The 27,486-nt window shown below is 53.1% G+C and overlaps 4 protein-coding genes across 4 annotated transcripts; 3 read left to right on the forward strand and 1 right to left on the reverse strand.

The window, feature by feature from the left end:
- Positions 1 to 10,060: 10,060 nt before the first annotated feature.
- On the forward strand, positions 10,061 to 10,561 carry CDEST_01875 (Putative HAT dimerization domain, ribonuclease H-like superfamily; the record flags this gene model as incomplete). Its single annotated transcript, XM_062918034.1, has 1 exon — positions 10,061 to 10,561. One exon carries the CDS (start codon positions 10,061 to 10,063, stop codon positions 10,559 to 10,561), a length of 501 nt encoding a protein of 166 aa, XP_062774085.1.
- A 7,001-nt stretch (positions 10,562 to 17,562) lies between these two features.
- CDEST_01876 (Putative basic-leucine zipper domain-containing protein) lies at positions 17,563 to 19,154 on the reverse strand. The gene is made up of 2 exons (XM_062918035.1): positions 18,898 to 19,154; positions 17,563 to 18,840 (listed from the first exon to the last, which is right to left on the reverse strand). Exons 1-2 carry the CDS (start codon positions 18,935 to 18,937, stop codon positions 17,996 to 17,998), a joined length of 885 nt encoding a protein of 294 aa, XP_062774086.1. The 5' UTR covers positions 18,938 to 19,154; the 3' UTR covers positions 17,563 to 17,995.
- A 1,915-nt stretch (positions 19,155 to 21,069) lies between these two features.
- On the forward strand, positions 21,070 to 24,326 carry CDEST_01877 (Putative zn(2)Cys(6) fungal-type DNA-binding domain-containing protein). Its single transcript, XM_062918036.1, has 6 exons — positions 21,070 to 21,468; positions 21,592 to 22,040; positions 22,192 to 22,495; positions 22,563 to 22,891; positions 23,149 to 23,487; positions 23,560 to 24,326. Exons 1-6 carry the CDS (start codon positions 21,301 to 21,303, stop codon positions 24,143 to 24,145), a joined length of 2,175 nt encoding a protein of 724 aa, XP_062774087.1. The 5' UTR covers positions 21,070 to 21,300; the 3' UTR covers positions 24,146 to 24,326.
- Positions 24,327 to 25,570: 1,244 nt separating this feature from the next.
- Positions 25,571 to 26,782, forward strand: CDEST_01878 (Putative metal-dependent hydrolase, composite domain superfamily; the record flags this gene model as incomplete). The annotated part of the gene is made up of 1 exon (XM_062918037.1): positions 25,571 to 26,782. One exon carries the CDS (start codon positions 25,571 to 25,573, stop codon positions 26,780 to 26,782), a length of 1,212 nt encoding a protein of 403 aa, XP_062774088.1.
- Positions 26,783 to 27,486: the final 704 nt, after the last annotated feature.

Raw genomic sequence — 27,486 nt, forward strand, 5'->3', positions numbered from 1 at the left:
AGTTTTCATCGGCACTCTCGAACCTACAAACGGACTACGCGATCAACGACCACCGCACCACCCACGCCATTTCCGAAGCCAACAAGCTACATGGGGGATACTGGCGTAAGAAAACCATCCGACTCTTCATTGACGTCAGTCAATGAAGAGACAGGACACCCTCCGGCCCATCCGGCTCTGGGCTCGGGAGGCGGACGGGTCGAGCATCTGAAGCATCGGCGCGTCTCCCGGCGAGGGCTTGGGACAAGCCTACGTGCTCTGGTCGAGCGTAATGGAAGTTGTTAAGACCGACGGGTTGACATGGTGTCAGCAGACTTGTTAAGCTTCGAGCACAGGAAAAGCGGCCGGACCGATCCCGAGGACACAGCGCACCGCGATCGAACATCATACGGCAGACATGGGTTGGGTTAGTGGACAGAGTGCGAGTAGCCGTGCCGGCGTGGCGGTTACTCTGCGCCTCTGATCTGCAAGACATGGTCGGCTGCGAGTCGGAGACGAGTCGCGGTAACGGGAAGCTGGACTTGGGGTTGCACCCGGGGTCTCCGGTGGGCCGTAGCACCGTGGTCGTGACCAGAAGGCAGCGGGGGAGTTACGTTCCCAGCTCGTACCTGGGCCGTCGTGAGGAGGGAAAGGACCGGTATGTCGGACGCGTTCCCAGCTCGTACCTGGGCCGCCCTCGGGCGTGGTATCGCCGGTGTGTCCGGTGTACCGAGATGCCACGTCCCTCCGATACGACGTGGTATCGCCGGCGTAGTAGCCCCTGCACTTGAGACCTGCGGAGACGACACGGTGGCTCGAGAGGACGGAGGCGCATGTCGGTCGGCTCAGAGACTGGAGTGCAGTTGCGGCCGGCTTAAGGTGCAAACTCGGACGACGCGACCGTATGGCCCGTACCGGATACGGGGCGGCACCGTCTCGGCTTTGCCCGGGGCCGAGACACTCCTGTGGGAAGGTCTCCTTGCGGAGCAAAAGGCTAACGGGGTCGTTAAGGCACAGCCACGGCCGGCCGAGTGGCTTCCCGGAAGGAGTGGGTTGTTCGGGGCCTCCTGGCAGACAAGCAAAAACTAGCGGGCTGCTTAGGGGCTTACAAGATAGAGACCCCTATAAAGTGGTTTACCTACGTCGTCCCGCGCTGCCCAGCCAAACTGTGGAGCGTTGACGGGGACGCCCTGGACCCAGCCACCTTGATCGAAGACGAGGTCTTTGCCCAGACAAGACTGAAGCCCACCCGGGCCCGGCAATCCCGCCTTGGGCCGAACCCCATTACGAACGAAGTCTCTTGGGTGATCTCATTCCTAACAGAGGTACAGCCCTTCAGACTGTTCAACCAAAGCAGCAGGTCCCAACTCATTCAGAAGAGGAAGACGCTCATCAGACACGACCCCGGCTGCCAGGGCTACCACTCAAACAGCTACTGCAACCGACAGCCGCTCTGCAACAACTGCAGCAGACCTTCAGACTCGCACGAGACTGGGCCCTGTACAGCTAAACCGAAGTGTGCGAACTGTTGCGGCCCGTTCCAGGCTAGCCACAAGAATTGTCCAGCTAGGCCTATGACGATGAACGGCATCCCTGCCCTCCCAGACCGGAAGGAGCGGGCTCGGATCCGCAAGGTTGGACAGAAGGCCTATGACGCCCTCTATGAGGCCAGTCTAAACGCCTCTCGGAACAGCACCCAACAGCCTGGGGACCTCCCTCCCTCCGACCAGGACCAACCGCTCGGCTCCAAGCGGCCACGCAAAAGGACACCTTCCGAGAGCTCAATTATGTGCCTCGGGGACACGGACACCGATAGTAGCAGCACGAGTGAGGACGAGCCCGAGGATGCCGAGGGTCCTCCCCAGACTAACCAGACTAACCGCGCTATCCTACCTCTCTTGAGCAGGAGTCAGAGGGTAGCTCAGAAACCGGATTACAACGTTGCTAATGCCTACACCCACCTGGAACTCGACTCGGAGACGTAGGCCGAAGCAGGCCTCTCCGCAGGTGCTACGTATAGCTCAGTGCAACGTAGGGAAGCAGTCGCCAGCACACACAGCTTTCCTGGAGCTCTGCTGGGCTGAGCTGATCGACATTGTACTGGTCCAGGAACCCTGGATAGGCTATGTTGACAAAATGCAAATCAACACACATCCAGGTTTTGACTCCTACGTCCCAGTGGACTTCTGGAAGGACAGGGAAACCAGACCTAGGGTCATGACCTACATACGGAAAGGGATGAAGGGGAAGGCCCAGCAGCAGAGGCCCGTCCAGACAAGGGACATCCTATGGATCACAGTTGACAACGCAACTACTGTGGTTAACGTATACAGACAACCAGGAGACCCACAATCTCACACAACCACAACCCTACTAGAATACAGGCCGCCAGAAAGAGTCCTTGTAGCAGGGGACCTCAACGCTCATCATTACTCCTGGGAGCCTGGATCGAGGAACAGGAACAGAGGGGGCGACATAGCAGACTGGGCAGATAGCCACGGCCTGGCACTCATCGGCGAGACAGGGACTGCGACCCATGCCCAAGGCCATGTACTCGATCTTACCTTCTCAAACATTCCCCTCGCACACGCAGTGGTCAGCCCACACCTGCACCCAGGGGCCGATCATCAAGCAATTATCGCAACGATCCCGCTTCAAAAGCACCGACAACAACAGACAGACCAACCACAGTCACTATCAGTCGCAGACTCGGCCCTACCCCGGTTTAGAGACCTGATCAGAGCAGGAGCCTCAGTCTTACCTACTCTGCAGGACGAACCTACCCCTGCCGAGTTGGACACCCAAGCGGAACGACTAGCCGACCTTCTCTCCACGGCTGTCCAGGCTGTAGGAAAGAAACGAGGTAAGCATGGGAAAGGGGCCCCTTGGTGGACGGAGGAGTGCGCAGAAGCCCACCGAACGTACCGCGAGGCCTGCTGCCGACAAGCCCAAGAACTAGAGCAGACCCCACGCCTTGCTACCCTCGAAGAGCAGAAGGCCTTCTTGAGTACAGTCAGGAAAGCTAAGCGGGCCTACTGGGCTGCTAAGATCGAAGGAGTTACCTCGGACCAAGACCTCTACAAGATTATGGGCTGGCGAAAGGCTAGCCTAGGGGTAAGAGCCCCCCCTCTGGTAGTGGAGGGTCAGACGATCAACGACACTCAGGGTAAAGCCCAAGCACTCCGAAGAGCCCTCCTACAGAGGTTCAGTGCCCAGGATGACCTGCCCGGAGACCCGTTCGACGTCCCTACGGTCTCTCGACGACGGGTACCTTGGCAGGATGCCATCAGTAGAGAAGAGCTGAGGGAGGCTACCCTGACAAGGACCACGACCCCTGGCATCGACGGGATCACAACCCGGCTGCTTCGGGCTTGCTGGGACCTTATATCTGATCCTGTCAGACAACTGTTCCAAGCTTGCATACAAACGGGCTACTTCCCCCAGCCTTTCCGCAGAGCGGAGGTCGCTATGATCCAGAAGGCAGGGAAAACAGACTTTTCAAAAGCCGGATCTTGGCGGCCAATAGCCCTACTATCTTGTCTTGGGAAAGGTCTCGAGAGGCTGATAGCCAGAAGAATGTCCTACCTTACCATCCTAGAAGGGGTGACCAGCCCACAACAAATAGGGGCTCTACTTGGCAGGTCAGCGGTTGACCTAACCACCTGCCTCGCCCACGACATCGAAATGGCCCTTGACAAAGGGCTCACAGCTACATTGGTGACGATGGACGTCCAAGGGGCTTTTGACTCTGTCCTTCGGAACCGGCTGATTGTCCGGCTACGCCAACAAGGCTGGCCTCACAGCCTGGCCAAACTGATATTCCACTTTGCTTCAAACCGAACAGCCAGAGTCAGGCTGGAGGACGCAACAACAGAGGACTTCCCGCTGGCTTGCGGGCTGCCCCAGGGCTCCCCGCTGTCTCCTATTCTTTTCCTGCTTTACATCGCAGACATCTTAGCAGAAGACCCGAAGCTTCGGTTCGGGTACGCAGACGACATCGGCCTTCTGGCTATGGGCCCCTCCCTTGAGAGTAATGCTGCGACCCTCGGCCAGGAGATCACACGCATTCTCGACTGGGGAACGGAGAACAAGGTCGCTTTTGACCCAAAGAAGTCCGAGGCTATCCACTTCACAAGGAAACATAATCAGCAAAGAGATCTGCCAGAGATCAAGGCGAGACACCTTAGAATCGTAGCATCAACGAAGCCCATCCGTTGGCTAGGGGTCTGGTTCGACAAGAGGCTTTCTTTCCGACACCATGTTGAAACAAAGCTGGCTGCGGCGACGAAGGCGGCCCAACATCTTAGACACCTGACAAACACAAAAGGCGGGCTCCCGGCCGCTGCTGTACGCAAGGCTGTGATCTCCTGCGTCCTGCCAATCGCTCTCTACGGGGCCGAGACCTGGTATGGAGGCATGACCAAGCCAGCCCCTGGCAGAGCCATCGATACCGGCCGCAATGTTTCTCTCCCGACAGATGAAGTCAGTACAGGCCAGAAGGGTCTTGCAATCAAGCTCGAAAGGGTCATCACGACGGCAGCAAGGGCTATCCTGCCGGCCTGGAAAACAACTCCAACACGCAGCCTCCTTAGGGATGCTGGACTACCACCAAGCAAGGTGGCTCTGGAAGGAGTCCGCCTCCGCTTCGCAGCACGTCTAAAGAAGGTTGATCCACAACACCCTCTTGTCCCGAGGCTCTCCCAACGAGGGCGGCAGCAGACGAAGCTCCAACGGACTGCAGACCTTGCACCAAAATGCCCGAGACCAGCACTCATCCAACCGCAGTACCTCCCAGGCTCACAAGACCTGATAGTCCTGCAGACTAAGAAAGAGGCAGCCAAAGCTTTCCAGGCCTGGCTAAATACCGTACCAGACAGCCACATGGTTGTCTTTTCAGATGGCTCCAAAGCGACGAACGGAGCCACAGGATATGGGTTTGTCATCTACCGCAGCAACAGGCGCGTGGCCCAGGGCTGCGGCCGACTCGGTCTAGCAGAGGTGTTCGACGCTGAGGCTGAAGGGGCGAGGATAGGACTCCGGCGGGCCCTCTTAACCTTCCAAGGCCAACCCATACACATCTGCATCGACAACACCAGTGTCATCCAAGGAATACGGGGCGAGGCCCCAGACTCCTCGCAAGCAGCGGTGCTCGAGATCCAAGCTGCTGCTAGGATATACAGCATCCACACCCACTGGGCGCCAGGACACCAGGGGATTAAGGGCAATGAAGAGGCGGACCGGCTAGCCAAGGAGGGCACAGCGCTGCCGGTCCCTCTAGGCCAACTAGCTACGCTCTCCGGGATCAAACGGCTTGGCAGAGAGAGATTACGAAACCAGTACAGACAGTGGTGGGGTAAAGAGGCGACCGAACGGTACACCCAGCTTGGACTGAGGCTACACTTCTCCTGCCCTCCCGAACTCGCCCTACCACGGAGCACCCTTCACCACCTCTTAGCGGCCCGGTCGGGTCACGGGGACTTTGAACACTATCACCGACGCTTTAACCACACCGAAGCCTTGCTAACCTGCTCCTGCGGAGAGGCAAAAGACGTAGACCATCTGGTCTACTGCCCAGCGACCTTGGCGAGGAGGCAGCAGTGGCCCACCCTCTACCCAACTGGTCCGCTCGACCCCATAGGACCTATGGGATCCCTTGAACGATACTTCAAGGGACTAATGACTGACCCAAAAGGCTTTGAGGCCTTCCTCGGCGTGACAAACTTCTTCCGGAAGATCTGCCCACGCTACTAGGGAACGGGCTTCGGCACGGGGTCTAGACAGCCAACTCAACCCTCATAGGGAATAGACGGGAAGCAATGAATCTGGGGAACCAGCGGGAACCAGGGACAGATAGAAGGCATAGTAGCCATCAGGCAGGATTTGGAGGACGAAAGGAAGGGCGATGTATGAAGTGCATAGTCCTAGCCCACGGCTCTCCACGCCACATACCCCTCGGGAGGTCTGCGACAAGGGTTCCACCCTTGCCGCCATGGCGTTAAATACAACAACAACAACAACAACTTGCTTATTTGGCCCTGTTGATAAATCCATCAAATTAAAGGCACGTGACTGCTTGTATTGCCTGATTAGGAAACAACTGAAGCTAAGCACAGGTCTCTAGAGATGTCACGGATGAACTACAAATCCATCGATCCCTGACATTGGTAGAACCTCTCTCTTCAGCCAGTTCTTCGTCAGCTGCAGTCGCTCTATACTCTCTGCCTTCATCGAGAGTCTCTGCGACGTCAGCGTTAGTTTCGCTGCACTGAAGGCTCGCTCACAGTCTGACGCCATGGCTGGGATCGCAAAGACGTCAAGGGCTAATTTACTCAACCGAGGGTACTGAGCCTGACGGTCTAGCCACCATCGCGCAGGGTCATCTGTCTCCTCTGGGGCTTGCCTGAGGTACGAGTGAAGCTCGTCAGACGTCGCCCTTGCTTCCTGACTACGACGACTTCTCAGCCACTGTCTGAAGTGGCTGTCTTCTTGGGAAGATGGGGCTGATGAGGAGGCTGACGAAGACGCTAGTGATACGACTGACACATCGTCATCCTTATACCACTTATTGAAGAAGCGCTCCAGCCCCTTTTCCGCACTCCGTACCCATGCCTCTTGGCCATCTCTACCCCATACTTCCTTGAGGTAATTGAAGCCAAAGTAGGGATGGAGAATAATTGAAGCAGCAAAGAGGGGTGACTCAGCAAGAGCTGAGTAATACTTGTTCAGCTTCTGCCAAGCCAGCTCAATAGAGGTCCGAAGATTCACCTGGCACCCCTTCCGAAGACGACGGAACTGCGAAGTGGCTTCAGCCCTTCGCCGGGCCCAGTCAACCTCCACGTGATCCGGAAGAGAGCTCTCGTTGAAGGATCGCCGAGCTGAAGACCTCAGACTACGACTGTTGCGAGTAGGGAGTTGCCGATCCTCCTCCTCCTCATCTTCCTCATCCTCCTGTACAACAATAGGAGCAATCTCGTGATTGTAGTAATTCTTCCACTCCTCGAGGTGTTCAAGGATATACTCCATGCCAGTAATCACCTCCCAAAGGCGTCCATGACCGTCTCCCTTGCCCCATCCCTCCGTTCGTTTTGTCTGGAAAAAGAGGGGCTCCAGGAGGCTCTTGACCTCAACGAGAACAAGCCAATCCTCATCCGTCAAGTGATCAGAGATAGGAATTTGGAGGGATTCCTCGTCGTCGTTGAGACCTGAAAGGTAAGCCCGGATCTCATGCCTCTTCTCGACTGCCCTCTCGATCATTAAGTAGGTCGAATTCCACCTGGTATCATTGTTGAGGATTAACTGTAGCTCTGACGAGCTTCTGTTGAAGAGACAGTAATCAGAACCACCATCAACCTCCTTTGCGACCTTCTTGAAGCGTTCTGACCGTTGTGGAGAGGCGCGGATGAATCTCACGATGTTCCGAAGCTTGCCCACAGGCCCGGTCTTCCTCCAAAGTTTGAGATCTTCCTCATCGCGATGGACTGTCTGGTAGAATTCCGACTCAGCCTCAAAGGTCTCGAAGTCGCTGCCGAAGAGGAGGGACTTGGCCACAAGATTGAGGATGTGACCGTAACAACGCATTCGATGTGCTTTGCAGTCACGTGAAGTCATCCTGGGGTTTATCCGTGGGTAGAAGGAGGCCAAGCAAGTGTCGTTATTCGTAGCGTTGTCGCAGATCACTACTCCCATACGGCTGACTAAGCCCCAATCCCTCACAGTATCTTCGAGGGTGGTCGCAAGGTTGACACCAGAGTGGTTTCCTTGTTGCTGAGTGAAGGCGAGGAGGCGCGATTGGTGCTTCCCCTTCGAGTCAAGGAAGTGAGAAGTGACAGCCATAAAAGCATAAATATTCGGCGATGTCCATAGGTCGAAAGAGAGATGAATCCTTGTAGAGGCTTCGCGGAGTTCAGCCTTGACTGTTGCTCTGCCTCGACTCCATATAGTCTCAAGGTGGTCAGCCATTGAGGTTTTACCCCATGGCACCTGAGCGAATAGATCGACGTTGTGGAAGCGAAGGAGGCGCTGGAGGAAGGTATCGTCGAAGTGGTTGAAAGGAAGGTCTTGACCAACAATCGTAGCAAGGGCGAGATCCCTAATAATAGCGACCTTCGATCGAGGGATACTCGAAGTGGTGAGGCGGGGACGTTGCGAGGGGGGTGGTGTGGCTGTCTCGTCGGAAGAGGGGTCATCCCTGTGCCCATCAATGGGGTCACAAGGGCTAATATGATGGACCCTTTATGAGATTAGTAAGTTGCGAATAGCTTCACGACAATAAAGACTTATTGACGTAGATGCTCTTGAGCAGAGCTGGTGGCGACTGCGGAGAAGAATTCGGGCCGCCCCTTTTCGTCACATCGTTGGCAACACCAGTAGGCTGGCCCAGCTTCGTTGTTGCGACTGAGTTCGACAAGGAAGACTCCATAAGCCCGTACCCAAGTTGTACGGCCTCTTCCACCCTTACGGGCCAGCTGCTCCTCAATGACGAATCGCCGATTCCCCCATAGGATAGGTTGAAGGTCGGAGATGGAGGGATTCGAAGGGAGGGTGGCGGCGCGACTGGTAGCAACTTGGGCTGAGACCCTAGTTGGTGGCTGTCCTAATCTGGTAAGGGCAGTCGCAGTGAGAGGTTCTGACATCTACGAATAGCCTTATCAGTAGACTGTACGATAGACAGAAAAAAACATTACCTTGTATGTATGGCAGAGGTGGTAACAGCAACAGGTAGTGACCACAAGGGGATCAAGTAGGAGCTGGGAAGGTAAGGTTGGATAAAGCTAATAATAGAAATACAGCTATTCAAATGGGAAAAACGAACGCCTTATATCGTCAGCGAAGGTTAAGGAAAGAAATTACCGATCAGTAAAGGGATGAAGGGGCTGGTGGGTGAAGTATGGAGGGTGAGGTATATGACAGAGGGAGACTGAAATCCAGCACGCTCATTGGTCAAAGCACCTTAGTCAGAAGTCAAATCAATCAATCCAAATCGGGGGGGTTGGCTTACTTATTTGGGTGGTCTGAATAGCTTCATTTGCTTGACTTAGTTGGACTTTGCGTTGTTGGCGTTGCTTTGGCGGCTGCGCTGCTTCTGATAACAGCCTATGAAGTTTCTCTTGCCTACAATAGTAGAATCATTCCACTGACTGAGGTATCCAAGCTCCTTCCTATAGGCTGCCTTCACAGGGCCAAAGACTGACTGGTCAAGTGGCTGGAGGACATGGGAGGTATTTGGAGGTAGGAATAAGAGATGGACGTTATTAATATAACATGTCCACATAAATTCAGTCGTTGTGTGACTCCTATGGCCATCAACAACCAGCAGTCTGGCCTCCTTACCCTCCTTGCCCTGAGGGAGGGTCTGAGGGATGAAGGCCTTCTGCAGCCATTCAACTGCAGTATTATCTGTAGTCTATCTATTCTCTGTTGCAGTAAACTGCCATCCTTCATAAGGGCCAAGATCCAGAGGAAACCACTGCTGCTGGACTGTCTTGCCCTTATATATAATGAGGGGATTCAGGGCGTGGCCCATAGCAGAGATGCATTCGATAATAGACACCTATGCCCTTGATCCAGGCTGTTTCTTGCGGACAGACTTCGTCTTAGCCATCCCCAGCACCAGCCCATTAGATCCCTGCCCCTCAAGGATACCAGTCTCATACATGTTGTATCTGTTGGCTGGCTTAATGCCCTTGATCTCTGGTATGGCGAGTAGCAGGCTGGCGAATCTATCTACCGATGTAGATGAAATGTAGATGTAGATCTGTGTGGGTCTACATCTATCTATCAACCAGAGGTCCATGTGGGTCATCTATCTATCTATCTGGACCTCTGGTAGATAGACGAAAAGTAGATAGATGCCAGGACATGGACCCATATTTACGGTAAGTAAAGGTACTTACTTTAGTATATTGCGTCCTCATATATTTCAGTACCGATACCTCTCCACCCAACACCAAAAAAATTATCCTGGAACATGTCCGACTTTGGTCCAGTTCCTCAATGTGGCGTCCCAAGCCGACATTTTTGGTTCGCCATCCGATGCTTTCGATTCTCTAGAAACGCTTAACCAATCTGGTACTCCTGCATCATGTTCGTCGTCATCCAGCTACTCAGCGACGACGAGTATCGTGATCGTCCTACACAATGGGAGATGGCAAACAGTAGTCTTGCAGAAGCTGTGAGGGCTCGAGAGCACAATCCGTTCGATTCGTTCCAAGACGAGCTGATGTCGAGTACGAATCATGAACATGAGCTGGTTGAAGACGAGTTCGAGAGGTGGCTATCTACAAAGAACGACGTCCATTCAAAGCACGATAACCCGCTTGAATATTGGTCTGCGAAGCGATTTGAGTATCCTCGTGTAGCTAGAATGGCTATTGACGTCTTGTCAGTCCCCGCCATGGCTGCCGAGTGTGAGAGGACGTTTTCCTCAGCTGGTAGCATGGTCTCACATAAACGACACCGGCTGGATGCAAGCACTATTGCTGTTACTCAGACAGTTAGGTCATGGCTAAGAGCAGGGCTGTTGGAGGGATATGATGGGATGCTAAAGGAGATTGATGACGACGTGGTCGAGACTGTGGTGTAGTAACTGGGTCCGTGCACCATCTATCTACCGAAATCTATCTACATCTACATTTCGTCTACATCTATCTATCTACATCGACCTTGCTTATTAAGCGTCTACATCTATCTACTTGAGGCCTTGGTAGATAGATGTAGATAGATTCGCCAGTCTGGCGAGTAGGTTGAACCAGTCTCTGATAACCTCAGTAGATGCCCCATTAATACGCCTAGAATCTATAGGGCGACTTCTCTGGACCTTGACTGAAGGATTCCTCTTCAAAAATGCTGATATCCAGCCTCTTCCTATAGGCTCTGTATCTCCCATGGCCTGGAGAATCCTTTCTGCGAATAGCTTCACTTGCAGATGGGTTGGAGCAACGCCAAGGGCATGCTGGATGCGAATCCATTCAGCCAGCTTAGCCTCCTGACCTATAGAGAGTCTCTGGAGGTCAGCAAAGCCAAGTGGCCTTGGTTGGCAGCCCTTGATGCGACTCCGAAGTGTTGAACGTGGTACACCCTATTCAATAGATGCTTTCCGGAGAGACTGCCCATTGGCAACTGCTTCTAAGGCCTGATTGACCTCATATTCGGTATATGCGCTCATAGGGTCAAGAAAAAGGTATGCTGAAAAAATGAAGCCATTCGGAAAGAAGCTGTGAATGTTGTGGTGGTTAGAAAAAGGAGGAGGTTGGTGGTTAGGTGTGGTGATGAGGGATTTTTGGGTGGGCGAAATGGGGGGGTGGGCGAAAAGTGGGTGCTTGACGTTACAACGATCACAAACTTCTTCACATAGACATGCCCTTTCTAAGGGGCAGCTCAGGCTTCTACCTCAGCTATCCCCCCCCCCCTAATCTTTCATCACTGACTTGAGCCTGGATACAGGCCCGACTCGAGGGGCCTGAGAACAGCTGGACAGCTTTCTATTGCCGATGGACCTGATTTGGAGGACGCTGGATGACGGTTTGTCAGGGTGGCCAGCGGAATATGCATATATGAGTGAGCAGAAAAGAGTGTCTGTTTGTGCTAAAGAGTGGATGGAATCACCACCGGCTTGTGGGCCTAGTGCTATCCTAATAAGTGTTACAGAGCTAGGGCCAGGTGGAAATGACAGGCTGGCCTGTTTAAGTACAGTCCGACCATTCTGGATGGGTTATGTCCATGACTCGCATAGAAGCATGCAAGGATTCTGTCACACCCCCTCAGAGAGGCAACTGTTGAAGTTGTGTCTCTGGATAAAGCAGAGCTTTTGATAACTGACGATTAACGAGAGCGACAGAAGGTAGGGTAATGTAGTGTTGAAGACCCAAGATTGGGATTGCCCTTGATCAAGTCGTGTGGTGTTGTGACTACTGCTGATCTGGTCTGCAGATCATCCTACCCAAGCCTCTAAGCTGCCTGAGCTATCTCGGCTTCTCTGAGAGCTTTGACTTGTTGCTCAACGTTTGCCATACCTAGCTGGGCTAGAAAGCGGCAGTGCTTCTGAGCTGGCAGTGCTTTGGTGAGTCCGTCTGCGACCATCTCGTTGGTTTTGATCCAGTTGAAGTGGATGAGACCATCCCTGACTTCCTGACGAAGCCAAAGGTTGTTGATATTGATATGACGAAGCTTGCTAGTCACATCAAGATCAAGCTGAAGTTGTTCGACTAGTCGGATAGTGGCCTTGTATTCCTTTGCAGCTTGAGTGAGAGCGACCAGCTCAGCCTCAGTACTCGAGGTGACAACGCGACGTTGCTTAGATGACCTCCAGCCAATAGGGCCACCAAACATCATCATCACGTACCCCTGGGTGCTCTTGCGAGTGGCGAGGTCGTCAGCAAAGGAGGCATCTGAGGCACAGAAGAGAGTTCCTGGTCCTTGAGAGTTGTATTCGATCGCAAGATAGCGAGTATGATCGAGGTACTCAAGGCAAGCGTCGGCTGCCTTCTTGTGATCGGCTGATGGGTTGTTGAGGAATTCAGAGAGTCTAGATGAAGTTCTCGAGATGTCTGGTCTTCCAACGACTCCTGCATAGTTGAGGGATCCGATGAGTCGCTGGTAGTGATGGATTTCTGCTGTAGTTGCTTGCTGATCATTAGGAACAAGATTATCGGCAGCCATTGGCGTCCCGGTTGGCTTCTTCCTCTTGTTGGCTCCGAATTCGTCACAGACCTTGGCAATGTAGTTATCAAGGCTGAGCCAAAGCCTGCCAGCCTTGCGGTCTCTGATGACTCGTATGCCTAGAAAGATGTTCATTTCTCCCATGATCTTCATCTCGTAGATCTCTTGAAGTCCCTTGACGACTTGCTCGGCCATCTTTTCGTTTTTCTTACGATAGATCACCGCAATATCGTCAACAAAGAAGAAGACTAGGACTCCCTTACCAATGAGGATACAGTCGTCCTCGTCAAGGGGAGCAAGTCCAAGTTTCTTGAGAGTATCGGAGAGGCTCTTCTGCCACAAGAGAGGGCTTCTCCTCAGACCATAGAGTGCCTTGCGAAGGATGAGGCAGAATCCCGGCCTGCTGTAGCCCGGAGGGAACCAGACATAAACCAGTTCATCAAGGGTAGCGTTAGTGAAGGCATTTACAGCATCAAGCTGCATCGTCTCTAGGTTGAAACGTGCCACAAGGGCCATCACGCTGCGAAATGATCTTCCAGCGAGTGTCGATGCGTAGGTTTCCAGCCCATTGAGTGGTTGAAGATCTCCTCTAACACAGATCCTTGCTTTGAATCGCTTGAGAAATCCATGCTTGTCGAATTTGTAGGTATATACCCATTTGAGAGGAAGAATTCGATGGATCTTCTGATTGACGTCTTCCAGTCTGGTAAGCTCGAAGGTGCCCTTCTTCCAGACTGTTCGATATTCCACGTTCATTGCTGCCAGCCACTTGGGCCAGAACTTGTGCTCTTTTGCTTCGGAGTATTTCTGGGGAGGTGAGGGGAGGTCTCTGCGATGAATTTGACCTAGATCATGAGCGAAGTCGTCCCATCTATCCTTTTCCTTGGTTGAATCTGTCAACTGGAAGAAGGAAGATCTGATTGATGAAGATCTATCCTTAAGTCGGCGAGAGGATCTTGTAGCTGCCTCTGGTTGGTGATTGGTTTGACCAATTGGCGTTTCCCGATTGTAAATAGAGTTATTGCGGCTTCCTCTTGGTCGTCCTTTTGGTCTCCCTGTACCTATAGTAGGAGGTGGAGCATCCGAAGAATCAGCGACGTGGATTGTTGACTCAGCGGTAGTTGCTGAAGAAGATAATGATAAGGCGGAGGGCGAGAGATCCTGAGTTGCAGTCTCCGGAGTGGGTGACTCTTCATGGGTTGTTGACTTGGGAGTAGGAGGGTCCTGAATGAAAGGTTGATCTGAGTCTGAAGTTGTTTGTAGTGACGGTTGCTGAGTAACTGTCTCTTCTTCTGGGTCTGTATAGGTTAAAACATGCTCTTCCACCCCCTCAACTGAAGGAGTGTGTGACTCCTGAAGTTGTGTTCCTGGAGAACCAGTAGGAGTAGGCAGTTGAGGCTCTCGCTGTTGGTCGAAGCACTGTTCCCTGGCATCCCTTGATCCAACTGCAGCAGCCGAGTGATGCTGGAGATCTTCGTCATTCCACAGTCGTGAATCCATGGGGAGATCTTCACTCTGAGGATCAGGAATCGGAATCTCTAGGATAGAGAAGACCCTCTCTAGCTCCGTTCGATGAAGGAGACTGGTATCCTCCTGGCTGGGGTCGTATAGCTTCGTTTCGTCGAATGTGACATCTCTGGTCCTCATGACCTTGTTGATGGCTGGGACCCAGATGCGATAGATGTTGGTACTGTCATAACCACAGAGATACCCAACGTGGGCTCTAGGCTCGGTCTTGTTCGCCTTCTCTTTCCCTCTAAGGTATGTTGCAGTGAGCGGGTAGGCTTTGCAGCCGTATCGTCGTAGATGGGCAAGTTGAGGGAGCTCAGCTCTCTGATGAGTAGTCCAGGGCCTAGAGTTGAGCCAAGCATTGATCAATCCTTCTGGGGTTTGCCAAGCGTGCCTCTTGCGGGGCATTCTGTTGCTGAGGTAATTTGCAGCTCTCACAAGTTCAGGGGCTAATTCCTCTGGGAATCGTGATTGATATCGTAGGGCCCTGGTGATCTTGAAGAGAATCTCACCAGCCTTCTCTGCTGGATTTTGAGCCCCAGTATAGGCTGCAGATCGCTCAATAAGCTTGCCGTTATCTGCTGCCCACAAGTCGAAGGCATTTCGAAGAGCTGTTTCCCAATCAAGGCGAAGGATCGAGAGTTTGAAGTGGTATTGTTGCTCAAGAAATGTGGCCATCTGAATGATCGCCTGGAGTCCCTCCTTACGAGAATTGAGGAACCGGACCCATGTAAACCCACTCCATTCGTCCCTTACGAGCAGGACGATCTTCTCACCATTATAGGTCCTTCTCAGTGTGAAGAAGTCTATGGAGACGTAATCTCCTGGGGCGGTCGGATTGTGGTCAGGCCTCCTTCTTGAGACTTTACGAATCGCCTTGCCTGTGCTGCAAGCCTCGCATTCGATGGTTGTCACCCCCTGAATCTTGATTCCTCGGCTGGTCTTGAGCAGATGCTCGAGAGCTTTCGCACTTGGATGGCCGAGACGTTCGTGCCAGATCATGGCCTCTGCATTGGAGGGCGTAAGGGGATCCCTAGAATTAGGTTGACCTCGCTTGGCTGCAGGCTGGGCGTCTGAAAGAACGAAGCTAACATGCCTATCGGAGCTTACATTTTCTGGGGCTGATGTCAAGGTGTCATTGTTATTAAAGGATGAGGCTTGAGCAATAGCTGAGTCATGGTTGTGGTACTCCAGGAGATATTGACCATGTTTCCAAGGTGTGTGGTACAGGATCTCTCCTGTTCTGGTCTCAAGTCCTGGATGGCGAACCGTGAAGATCAGGCCTTTCTCCTTCAGGGGCTCAGCTCCAATGAGGGTTACAGGGTAGTCTGGGCAATACCAGGCATCCCGTACGATAAACCCTTTCTTCCTGAGACCACCTTGGTTAGGGCGGATCTTCATAGTCCCGCGAGCGATAGCTGTCATTCTTCCTCCTCCAGTAGTGAACTCTGTTGACTGGCTGAAGTCTAGATCCTTCATTCTAGAGCGATCGTTGCAGATGTGGAATCCAGTCCCAGAGTCGACGATAACACTGTTCCGGAGTGGAAAACCAGCATATAGACTTATTGCTGGAGCGCTGTTTGGGGCAGCATAGAAGGATGAGGAATCAGAGCTGTGTTCGGTGTCCCTATCGGAGTCTGACTGCTCTTGGTTGAAGTAGGAGGAACTTTGACCTGAGTTCTCCTTGTACGTTGGAGAGGAAGATTGAGTAGCCGGCTTGTCTGACGAGGCTGACGAGGAGATTTTGGCGTTGTTGAGTCGCTCCTGTGCCCTTGGGTTCTTCTTAAGCCAGACCTGACCCCGTTCTATAGCCTTCTTGTTCTGAGGATGGTTTGGGTCGTAATTAGGCTTCCTCTTCCCCGGGTTAAAGTGAGGGCAGTCAATGACCCAGTGTTTTATAGGACCAAGGCATGCAGGACACTTGGGAACCAGTATCTCGTTTCTTTTCCCTCGCGACTCTGTTGGATTGCCCTTCTCATCTTCTCCTTGCCAAGTGGCGAAGCTGGATGCTTTGGCGTCTCTAAAGAGCCAGTCAGGATGGAAAGACCTGACCCATTGACGAAAGAAGTTGGCTTGTTGAATTCCAGCACATTTCTCTCCTGCCTTAGGAGGCTTCTTTATGCTGTTCTGGTTGAAGGAGAAGGTAGCAGTTGTGTAGTAGCTAGGAGCAAGTGGCTCGACTGCCTTAAGGAAGTCAGCAACTTGAGTGGTTGGGTCAAGAAGCGCTGGAAGTCCAACGTCAACGACCTCATCCATGATGTCAATATAGTTGCTGAGCCAATCAGACAGCTTGGATCGCTTGATTGAGCCCATGTGAGCTTGGTAGCGACGAAGAATGAGTTGTTGCCTCGCGTAGTTGTCCGGGGCAAGCTCGTCTCTGAGAGCGATGATCATTTCTCTGAGACTCTCTTTACCACTGACGTGGTTGATGTACTGGGCCTCGACTGTGGAGGTGACCCAGGAAAGGACGGCAATGATGCCTTTGTTAGCCCTTTTGTAGTCTTCCATTCGATCGGCATGTCTGGCCTTAGCCAAGGCAAGCTCGTTGGTGAAGTTTTCGGCTTCAGGGCTTGGTTCAGTAAGACGGGGCCTGATGTTCACCAATTGTTGGTCTGGATCTATATAGTTCCAGACCTCATGGATCCTAGCCACCAGCTTGAGGTTTCCGTACCATTTGGTCCAGTCAGCGTCAGAAGTCAGCTTCTGAGTGACCTTAGATGACTCCATGGTTGAGGAGGAGGCAATTGTAGCCTTGTGGAATTGTATCGATATCGTTAGGATTGATCGATTGCCTATAGAGAGGCAGAGTTGTTGCTTCCGTTGAAGCTGAAGATCCTGGCCTTTGTGGCTGCAGGATTGGCGCTGGCCAAAGGAGACTGAATAGTCCCAAGAGTTGCAACGCACTTGATCGATTGACGTTGTCTGAGTGACAAATCCTTGCCTCTTGGCTGAAGGGATCAATCAAGATGACAGTCGCTAGAGTCGACTGGGCTCATAACTGACGGTTTGTCAGGGTGGCCAGCGGAATATGCATATATGAGTGAGCAGAAAAGAGTGTCTGTTTGTGCTAAAGAGTGGATGGAATCACCACCGGCTTGTGGGCCTAGTGCTATCCTAATAAGTGTTACAGAGCTAGGGCCAGGTGGAAATGACAGGCTGGCCTGTTTAAGTACAGTCCGACCATTCTGGATGGGTTATGTCCATGACTCGCATAGAAGCATGCAAGGATTCTGTCACTGGACCAGGCGACTGTAGTTAACATAGCTAGACTGTGTACTGTCGGCCCTTTGCGCCACATACCCCTCGGGAGGTCAGCGGCAGGGCCTCCGGCCCCTGCTCCCATGGCGTTGATACATACATACATATAGATTGCGGGGGTACTACCCATCTGTTAGATAATCGATGTCGATTCGATGCAATACACCTGGGTTCATTGATCAAAGAGTGGTTGTTGTGCTTGATTGAGGGATTCTCCCCATCCCGGTCGAAGCGGGGTTCTGTCTTGTATCTACCCGTTCTCACCGGTTTTTGCATATTACATTTATGCGAGTATTGTAGTTTTGACAGCCTTTAATCCGGACACAGGCGTCAATCTAACACCATCATCCTCTCATTCATTACGCTCATCAATATACACAAATGGACCCCTGCCTGTTAACTGCTGATCGATACCAACTAACCCACAAGATTCGGAAAGTACTCGGTTTTCCCTTCCCTTCCTCCGCGCAAAAAATCGAAGCTCCTTCAGACGAGGTTTCCGCGGTGTGACCTGCGGTGTCGTCGAGATCAGAGAAACCGTTCTCCGATCCAGAGAGGGAACGTCTGCATTATTGTCCCTGTCGAATACCTGCTAGTCGATATAACCCTCACCATTAGCCCCGGTCATGCAGGGCTGACTGCTTGTCTGCGTGTTTCCACCATCAGTTATAGCATCGGTCATAGTGCCAGATTGCACTAGATTCTGAGCTGCGCCTGAGATATAGTCCTCAATGAAAGAACACCCGCATCCACCATGTTGGAGAACCATGTGTTTCAGCATCAGGATCTCGTCGCGCAACATCGCCGCTTCGGTGTTGAGACTCTTATTAATGTCTTTGATAATCGCCTCTTGCGTTTGCAATTTCTCAATACCCTTTTGCTTTTTCTGCCGGCACTTATACGCGGCCTCGCGATTACGTGCGCGGATCTTGTTCCTCTTGCTGTCGCCGCCGCTAAGATGACTGCTCAACTCGTCGAGCCCGCTTGTTGAAGCGGTTGAGGCACATTTCTGTTTGCTCTTTTTTGTTGTTTTTGCAGCTGTCGATGCTGCCCCGGCGCGCTGGCTAGTCCCCGAAAGCCTTGGCCGGCCTCTGCGGCGTTTTCGTGCCTCCGTTGAGTCTACTGGTTGAACCGCCTGCGGTTTCTTTGCCGGATTACAAGTATGGGGGCCAACAGGCGACGACACGGAACTTTCCGGCGAGGACAGAGACTCAACAAGGTTGCCGGAAGGTGAGTCCTGCAATGACTTAGTATTTTGCGTCGAGGTTGACGATTGTCGATCCGCTGTAAGCCAAGGGGCTGCGGGGGCTGAAGTCAAGGCTGATGGTGACACAAACAGCGCAACGTTGTTTCCCGACGGTTGTTGCAATGGCAGGTGTTGCTGAAGCCATGTAGGTTGATCATGTTGATGTTGCTGCTGTAGACTGTCTGCGTTTGCTGAGTTGGCGAATGAATGGGGAGCATTTCGAAATATGCTTTGACTCGGTTACCTACTTTGGTGAATCGCGCCTACACCACCGGCGGAGAAGTCCATCTTTGCTGGGGCTTCCTAGTGACTGGGATATCGTTGTTCTTGGGGAAGACGAAAGTTTACTAGGATTCCCTGGGCCGCCTGGTTGGCGAAGTTGGGTTCCTGGAAGAGCGTCGGTTGTACAAGTGAAGTATCTGCAGCAAAATGTCTTACAGTCCTTAACGCGTCGATGGTGAAACAAGGGACGATTGACCTGAATGACAAATGATTTAGCAGTTGCGAGAGGTGCATTGTTCAAATGTAAATCGGCAGCGATGTAAAACCCTTGTACAGTATGTACGTGACAGAACCTGGGATACCCTCGCTTTAGTAAAACCGACCCGATACATTCATTACTCGCCAAACGGCATAGTCGGGCCAGGATTGCCCTACAAGGGATAGATACCACTCGTTTATATTGATCTCCTGCAGGCCCAGCAGATCACTCTAAGCAATACAACCGCACTTATCCCCATTCATTATGCCACTGCTGACCATACTGAAGATCTGTCAGTACGCTTGTCAAATCTTTCACAGGAGGGGAAAAAGGAGAGTGGGGCTGGAAGCGTGTGATGGACGACAAGATCCGCCCTGGTCGTGCTACTGGGCAGCTTGGGCCTGGCAAGAGTGAGGCACGGCACAGCGGAAGCAGATGTTTGCATGTCAATACTGTATGATGACGCAATGATTGCGCCATGCAATGTACGGTTACACCACGCGATACTGTCCACCTGCTTGCGTCCGCCCCAGTAGTGGCAGGTGCCGGAGGAGACCTCCGGCCTGAAACAGTGTGTGATTAGATATCAACCACCGGAATCTAGTCCGCCACGCAATCAATTAGATATCAGCCACCGGAAGTTTCCCTGGTGGCCAAGCCAAATTTCCGCCTGTCAAATTTACTTCAAACCTTGAACCCCGCTTCTCATGCAAGCAACGGTTGGAGCGTGAACCATCACAGATCGGCCGAGCGGGGCTTGACGACCCAATGTTCAGTGAGCCGGCCACCCCCATCATTTTACTAGAGTAGCATCAAGTGGAGTCATTCTCACAAGATTGCCGGCGATCCTACTATCGCGACTCGTCCACGAGACTGATCCCAAGGAACCATTAAGCACATGGCGATATGTCCATTTAGCATTTGATTGAAGAAGCCCCATTTGAAAGGATGGCTGTTTTTCTGGCCCTTGAAAAGCGGCGCGCTGCTTTGATCACGTGAGAGGATGTAGAGCCGAACCAATCAGCATCGTTGGAGCTGCTTGTCTGCGTCTGATCAGAAGAGTTGCTCATGCCACATGGCATTGATTTGTCATTGACGGAGCGGAGCTGACTCGCCCGGAACTGTTGCGCTAGCGCCTCGTTGAACATGGACCCAGTCCCGGGGCTAGACGCCTTCGCCCAGGAAACTGATTTGGGTTAAGGAGGGGTAAAAAGGGCTTTTTAAGGAGCCTCCTCTTTAATAGGTTGCTCAGATTAGGGATAGGTGCAGATGCAGTCCCGTCGGACTGTCTCTCTTTTGGCGCAAAGTGTGATGTTGTTGGTTTGGTGAGAGGAAAAGAAGGCAACACACCATGAAGAGCGTTCAAGGGACGGCGCGACGACCCGGTCGGGATCGAGATCGGGGTCGGGGTCGGGGTCGGGTATAGGTTGTTGATAATTAGAAAGACCTTGAGTTACAAGACGAGAGAACTATGGACTCTTCATTACGGGTCATTGCGGGTCTTCGGGGGTCAATAGCGGACAGCACGTGCTGCTTGGCCTTGCCCGCTTACTTACATGTGTCTCGAACTAAGCACGTTTAAATTCATGGCACTTGCATTCGGTACATGTGATTTCTGATTACCATGTATGTATAGTGACGGTTAGTCAGGGTGGCCAGCGGAATATGCATATATGAGTGAGCAGAAAAGAGTGTCTTATTCGTACTAAAGAGTGGATGGTATCACCACGGGCTTGTGGGCCTAATGCTATCCTAATAACTGTTCCAGAGCTAGGGCCAGGTGGAAATGACAGGCTGGCCTGTTTAAGTACAGTCAGACCATCCTGGATGGGTTATGTCCATGACTCGCATAGAAGCATGCATGGATTCTGTCATATAGCCCGAAAGCTGGGGGCCGAGGTCCTTCCCAGGACACTAGTATGACTAGTCTCAAGGTGTGGCAAAGGAATCGGAGTAAACTCCGGCCTCACTGTTTCTTCTGGAAAATTCAGTATCTTCCTCTCGTTCTCATAATCGACCGGCAACATGGCAAACAACTAATTCGAATGCCAAAATCTTCTTCCGTTCGGTACTCGTCGTTGATACGATCCTATTTGCAAGACACTCCCCAGCTCATCCCGTGCCGACGACATAACGTTACCATACTTGACCGACCATCCACCGCCCTCGAATGCCCCTGAACGGTCACCGGCAGCGACCGCTTCTTCCCCGAACTGCCCAACAACCCCCCCAGGAGCCGAATCCCACGGACGGCGACGATGGCAACTCAAATGGACGCAAAAGACGCCGGTCCCATACCTCCAAAGCTTGCAACTTTTGCCGGGACAAGAAAAAGGCCGTAAGCAATAAACCACTGAATCACTCGACAAGCTTTCGCCCCGCCCCCAGACCTCCAACCGACCAAAACTCTCGGCCTCGGCCTCGTGCACAGGACGACACTGACAAAAAGCCTTTTGAACAGTGCGACGGTCAGCCAGAGTGCTCGCAATGCCTGCGTCGCGGGCTCAAGTGCGAGTACAGAGTGGTCACCGACACCATTTTGAAGGCCATCCCTGCCGGCTTCCAGCTCGTTGACAAGCAGCAGTCTCTGAGCAATGCCGACGCCGCCGACTTGCTCGAAATCTTGAAAACGGTCCCCGAAGACGAGGCTCTGGAGGGTCTGCAGCTCCTGAGAACCGGCAACGATCCAGCCCTCATATGCTCTGCTTTGCGGGGGTACGATGCCGGCCTATCGTCAGCTGCGCTTAACAGGGCAATCTTGCCACCCACCCAGTCCTCCTTGGAATTCGAGTTAATGATGAGGCACCCCGTTGCCTATCCTGCTTGGCCGCCGTTTCAGCTATCCAAGCTCGACTTGGACTTTGTGTTGCTTCCGAGGGAGGTACTCTGGAGTCACAGTGGCCCGGCTGAGTACGTTGGATCTCTGTTTGGTCCCTAAGGCAGCGCAGGCAACGAAGTCTATCTCATTTCCCCCTGACGACACTCTAATTCCTATTGTGCCACCGTTTCTCCCTTTGTCCAAAAGAAGAGGATTCCCGCTAACTTCCACCCCTGATTCCAGAACTGCAGACTCGTTTTCGCCTTACACCCGTCGTCTACGACGGGATAGCTTAAACTCTACGGGCCGAGTCGGGCCCCGCAACCCATCGACACTGTACGATAATCGGTTACTGAGTGTCGACATAACACAATGGACGGACGTACCCATCACCAATGAATTCTCCATTGCGGTCCTTCAGCTCTATCTCGAGACCGACTATCCGATGATGCCCCTAATTGATGTCGATCTACTTCTGGACGGGCTGCTCGGTAAGAACGAATTCTGCTCTCGGATCCTCGTCAGCGGGCTATTCGCCTGGGCTTGTGTAAGTAACCTCAAAATTGACAACGCTTCATTTAAGTTGCTTTACGTGTAGTCTCACCGCCACGTAGCAGGGATACACGGCCTTCGAACCCGAGGCCACCGTTGTGGGCCACTACTTCTACGTGGAAGCAAAGGAACTGTGGAAGAGGAGCAAGGAGGCCCGAGTCGAAGAAAGCATCTGTACTGTGGCAGCGGTGCAGTACTTGTTGATGACTTCAGTCTCCCTCGGGGCGGGGGCGCAGTATGTCGAGTTGCTCGATGACCTCTTGGACATGTCCAAAAGGCTTGAACTGTTCAACGTCAGCCCTTCTCACGACTCACGGCTCAACCTCGACAGTAGCGCAAACTATCGAAAGGCCAAGTCCCAGATTTCTTGGGTTTTGTTCGCCTATCTCACGTACGTCAGCATCGATTTGATAGAAGTGGACTCTGGACTCGTTCCGTTTGCCCCTTGTCATCTTTCCCCGTTGCCACCTTGTCCCATCGTCGTTCTATTCTCTCTCCCTTTTCTTTCGTTCCTTTCCGCAAAAGGGGGTTTGCCCTCTCCACAGCGGGTCTCTCCCACTCTCGGATTCAGCTGCTGGAGATTGCAGTTCTAAAATTCATGCAATGCCTCATGGCAACGAAGTACATAAGCTAATGATCCCGACAAAGCTCTTTCTCGATACAGCTACATCAGCGCTTGATCGAGCACCCACCCCTCGGACCCCTGCCACGCGACAGCATAGATGCTGCGAGAGACGCCAACACCTTAGCTATAGGAGACAAACGACGGATCTACAATGCAGTCTTGCTCAAGGAGCACTGTCGCCTTTCCCAGATAGTTCACGACGTGGTCAAAACAATGTACGGGCCGAAACAGACCCCTTGCGCCAAAGCCGTCTCTCTAGCCTTCGCCGAGGAGACGTACGGACGGCTTCTGATGTGGGCAGATAGCCTACCCCTAGAACTGGCTCAGGGGGACCAGTGCACACATCACGCTGTGGTCCTGCAGTAAATAAGACCTAGCTACCGGTGGTTAACACCCGCTTTAGGGTGTTTGGCTAACGCAGATTGCAATTCCAGCATCTACCACCACTTAGCTATCATCGACCTCTTCCGGCCCTTTCTTCAGCACAACGGCGCTCCTCGGCAGCGACTACCTAACTTCGAGTCCGAAGAGTCCACCCCGGATGCTGTTTACGCGGCATCCGTGAAACAGTTGAAGAGAATCGTCCTCTTCTACCGGCACAGCCACCCAGAGTCGTCATACTCCTTCTTCTGGCACTCGGCGCTGCTGTACCTCGCCAACGCAATGCTCGCCGAGGCAAAGGTTCCTGGGCATGCGCCCGACTGGCTGTTCTACCTGCGCCTATGCATTACATGCTACCAGACGCTGTACACCGGCTTCCCACTGGCCAAGGGCATCACGCTGAGCCTGCTGTCCATGGCTCTCGAGAAGGGTGCGATGGACATCCCGCAGACGAGAGCGATCAAGAGGGACCTCGAGCTGCGGGGAAAGCACCACATGATCCCTGACCAGGTTCCTGTCTACTGGGTCGTGGATCTGGACCTGGCCGTGACGGATCCTTTCGCGGCGCATGCGGAGAACCTGGTGCAGAGGTTTCGGAAGCTCCAGCTTTGTGAGACGAGCGAAACGAATGAGTCTTAAGACCCAATAGCCAAGAGGCGGCTTGTCATGTTTTGTAGGATTTAATGTTGATGTACACGAATATCAGCAATCCCTTTATGAATTCCCTGTCCAGTCCGGTGCGCGCACAGAATGCGGCAAGAATTCATCCTCCTTTCCAACCTTCAAGTCTGCTTCTTTATAAGACATCCCTCCTCCTGGATCACGTCGCGCCCGTAGTTTTCCCACAACGAAGACGACTTCCGACGTGTATCAGAACAAGCTCGAGTGCTTGTCTCCGCCGCCGTGCGCTGTAGCTCCTCCACCCCAACGCGCATCATCGCATCCAACACCATCCAGAATAAGTGGGCCTTGATCCTCTCGTAGGCCTACCTCCTCGTCGACTCGGGCGTCGCGTGGTACCTGACGATCCACAACCCAGTAACGACACCGCAAACGATGGACTTCCTCAGCAGGTCGTTGCTCCCAAACTCGACGACGCAGAGAAGCATCGCCTCACGGATGACGTACGGCCAGTAGGTCCCAGGGTATCAGACGAACCCCGCGCTCGGCCCCGACTGCTCGATCCGCCCGTTTCGAGTCCCGGTTACGCCAGATTTGGGAAGGAAGACGGCAAGGGGCGATGTTAGTCCAGCGATGCGCCATTGGAAGTAACACGCCGAGAGCAAAGGAGCAACAAGTACATGTCAAGACTTGACAGTTCTCTGATGCACGACCCAAACTCCGGCCTCAGTTCCTCAGTTCGCAACTTGTGGAACTTGAGCTGATCCGTCTGCCAGATGACATGCCAGATTCGGCATCGACGCATCTACCCAATTGAAACGCCGCCCCCGCCGAGAACAACAGCTGTCGAATTTGGAGAATATTTCCAACTACATACACAACGCTTTAACATGGTTGGCCTAGCGGGGAGGGTTCCGGACTGTCTCCCTCTCCCATTGGCTTACCAGACCTCCTGTTGTCGACTTTTCTACATTGCCCCATTCCCTCCTCCGAATTGACATGATCAGCCTCTGACGTTCGGTCAATACTAGGACATGCCCTGTAGGGATATGAGCAACTCTGGTTTTTGGCTGTACGGAATTTTCTTTCCAGTACGTTCTTTTTTAGTTTTCTGCATCGGACTTCTCCAATGACCTGACAACCTGTCATTGTGTGGCACCTCGGCCCATAGTCTTTTGACAGTGACCGGTAGGTTAGGTGTTGTGTACATACGCCGGGTTCGAGCATTGTCTGTGAACATGTCATTAAGCTCCTGCAATCGTCATTCCAAATCTGCAACATCAAATAGTGTATCGAGTTGCCCTGTTGGATCACCAAACCATCTATTCGCTCAACAACCAAACGCGACAATCCTGCACCCGGTTTCAAAAAGTACCGCTCAATTGAGAGCACAACTGACCCCTGAAGTTATCTACGAGAACGCTGCGCACAAGAAACGGGCCAATGGTCAAAATATTGATCCAAAATGTCCGCATGTTCGATAGCGACGCCATTCTTAAACCTGGCAATGTTGTATTTACACGATCCGCCGGCAATATTCAAAACTACATGGCTGACGACTCCGACGCCGAGACTGCCGACTTTGTCATTGATGGCCGAGGCTGTTCACTCATACCCGGTCTCATCGATGTCTATGCCAATATCAAAGGCGCCAACGCAGCCCTTGCCACGTATGCGAGCCAGGGCGTCACGACCGTCCTCGACATGAGCAGCACCACCCAGCAATGTCAGGCCATGCGCGTCTACGCCGCCGGCAAAACTGGACTCTCGACCTTCCTCACCAGCGGTACCGAAGCATCTCCCGCCCGAGGCTACCAGCCGCAGCTGTACGACAGCCCGGACGGCTACGTTATCCGGACGCGCGAGGATGCCATGGCCTTTGTCTCGTCAAGGTCCAGTGGCCCGGACCGCTCGGACTTCATCAGGGTCCCGGTCGACCCTGACTCGTTCGACGACGACATCCTCAAGACCCTCGCCGACGCTGCCCACGCCCACGGGAAGCTGATCATCGCCCGCACCGCTGGCAAGGCGTCCTATGAGCGCGCCCTGCTCGCCGGCTTCGACGTCTTTGCCCACGCGCCCCTGGACGCGCCCATTGACACCGCGCTGGCGCTCAAAATGGCGGCCAAGAACGTAATATTCGTGCCGACGCTCACTATGATGCGACGGCGCGCGTCGGCCATTGGCTCCAACGCAAACAATACTACTGCCATCTCCTCCCCAGGCCCCGACAAGACCACGGCAAATCAGGGCTCTGTCGAGCACTCCCGCACCGACTTCGTTCCCGGCGGCAGCTATGATAACGCGACGCAGAGCGTGCGCACACTCCACGACGCCGGCGCCACTATCTGCGCCGGCACGACGGCGAACCCGGTCCCGGGGTCCCGGATCCCTTTTGGCGAGAGCCTGCACGAGGAGCTGCGCCTGCTGGTCGAGGCCGGCATGCCCGTGCTCCATGTACTCCGCTCGGCGACCTGCGTGGCGGCCACGGCCTTCCGGCTCAGCGACCGCGGCATGGTCCGGGGTGGCCTCCGGGCCGACCTGGTGCTCGTCGAGGGAAACCCGCTCGAGGACATTACCGCCACGAGGAAAATCAGGAAGATATGGATCCGCGGGGAGGAAATCGAGCCGTCCGCCGCGGCGGCTGAGATATGATGGACTGGATCGTATGGGTTGTCTTCTTCCAGGCGTCAAGGCGAATGAGATGAGGGAAGTGATTGGAACCTTAGTTACAAGTTTTGAGATGAACTTAATTTTGTCATGTAAACGTGCGTGGGTTGTTACGATGAGCGCTGCCACAGATAAAGTGCCAAGAGGGGAGTCTCTTCGATACGGAGCTAGTTCCAAAGCCATAGACCCTTGTCATTCCTATTCTGGAGAGAGAGAGAGAGGGAGAGAGTTCGGCAACAGGACGCCACGGGCCCATGGCCAAGGCCGAGTGCTTAACGCCTCGCCACGCGACCTCATCCAGATAGCGTCACGATGAGTGTCGGCCAAAGCGGACTACGGCCACATGGAATGGAATACTGTATAGATGGGTTTGTGTCGTGTTGGAGACAAATGCACATGTTGGGCTGGGGCGAGCTGTACCAGCTGCTCGCCTGGATTAAACACCAGCAAATAACAGTTTGCTGGTTGGGTGGTCGAAGATCTTGTCAAGCCAATTGCATTATTGAAAGCGGAAGCGATGATGATAAATTGCTATATAGAGAGAAACCTGATGTCGACGCTGCGCTTCTTGAGCAAAACTAGGATTAGCCTCTTTCCATATCGGCGGCGACCATAGTCCTGGGCAGACCTCAAGTACCTTTAAATGCCTCGCGGGTGTGGTGGGTTGTTATTCAACCACAACCCCCTAT

This window comes from Colletotrichum destructivum, chromosome 1 (assembly GCF_034447905.1).
Source record: "Colletotrichum destructivum chromosome 1, complete sequence".
In the NCBI taxonomy this organism is placed as follows: Eukaryota; Fungi; Ascomycota; class Sordariomycetes; order Glomerellales; family Glomerellaceae; genus Colletotrichum; species Colletotrichum destructivum.

Excerpts from the sequence above, each read along its gene's own strand:
- CDEST_01876 (XM_062918035.1), bottom strand. The coding sequence starts at position 18,937 with ATGGACTTCTCCGCCGGTGGTGTAGGCGCGATTCACCAAA. Across the intron at positions 18,841-18,897 it reads TGTAGGCGCGATTCACCAAA|CAAACGCAGACAGTCTACAG; the intron begins GTAGGTAACCGA and ends TCGCCAACTCAG.
- CDEST_01877 (XM_062918036.1), top strand. The coding sequence starts at position 21,301 with ATGCCCCTGAACGGTCACCGGCAGCGACCGCTTCTTCCCCGAACTGCC. Across the intron at positions 21,469-21,591 it reads GCCGGGACAAGAAAAAGGCC|TGCGACGGTCAGCCAGAGTG; the intron begins GTAAGCAATAAA and ends CCTTTTGAACAG. Across the intron at positions 22,892-23,148 it reads GTTTTGTTCGCCTATCTCAC|CTCTTTCTCGATACAGCTAC; the intron begins GTACGTCAGCAT and ends ATCCCGACAAAG.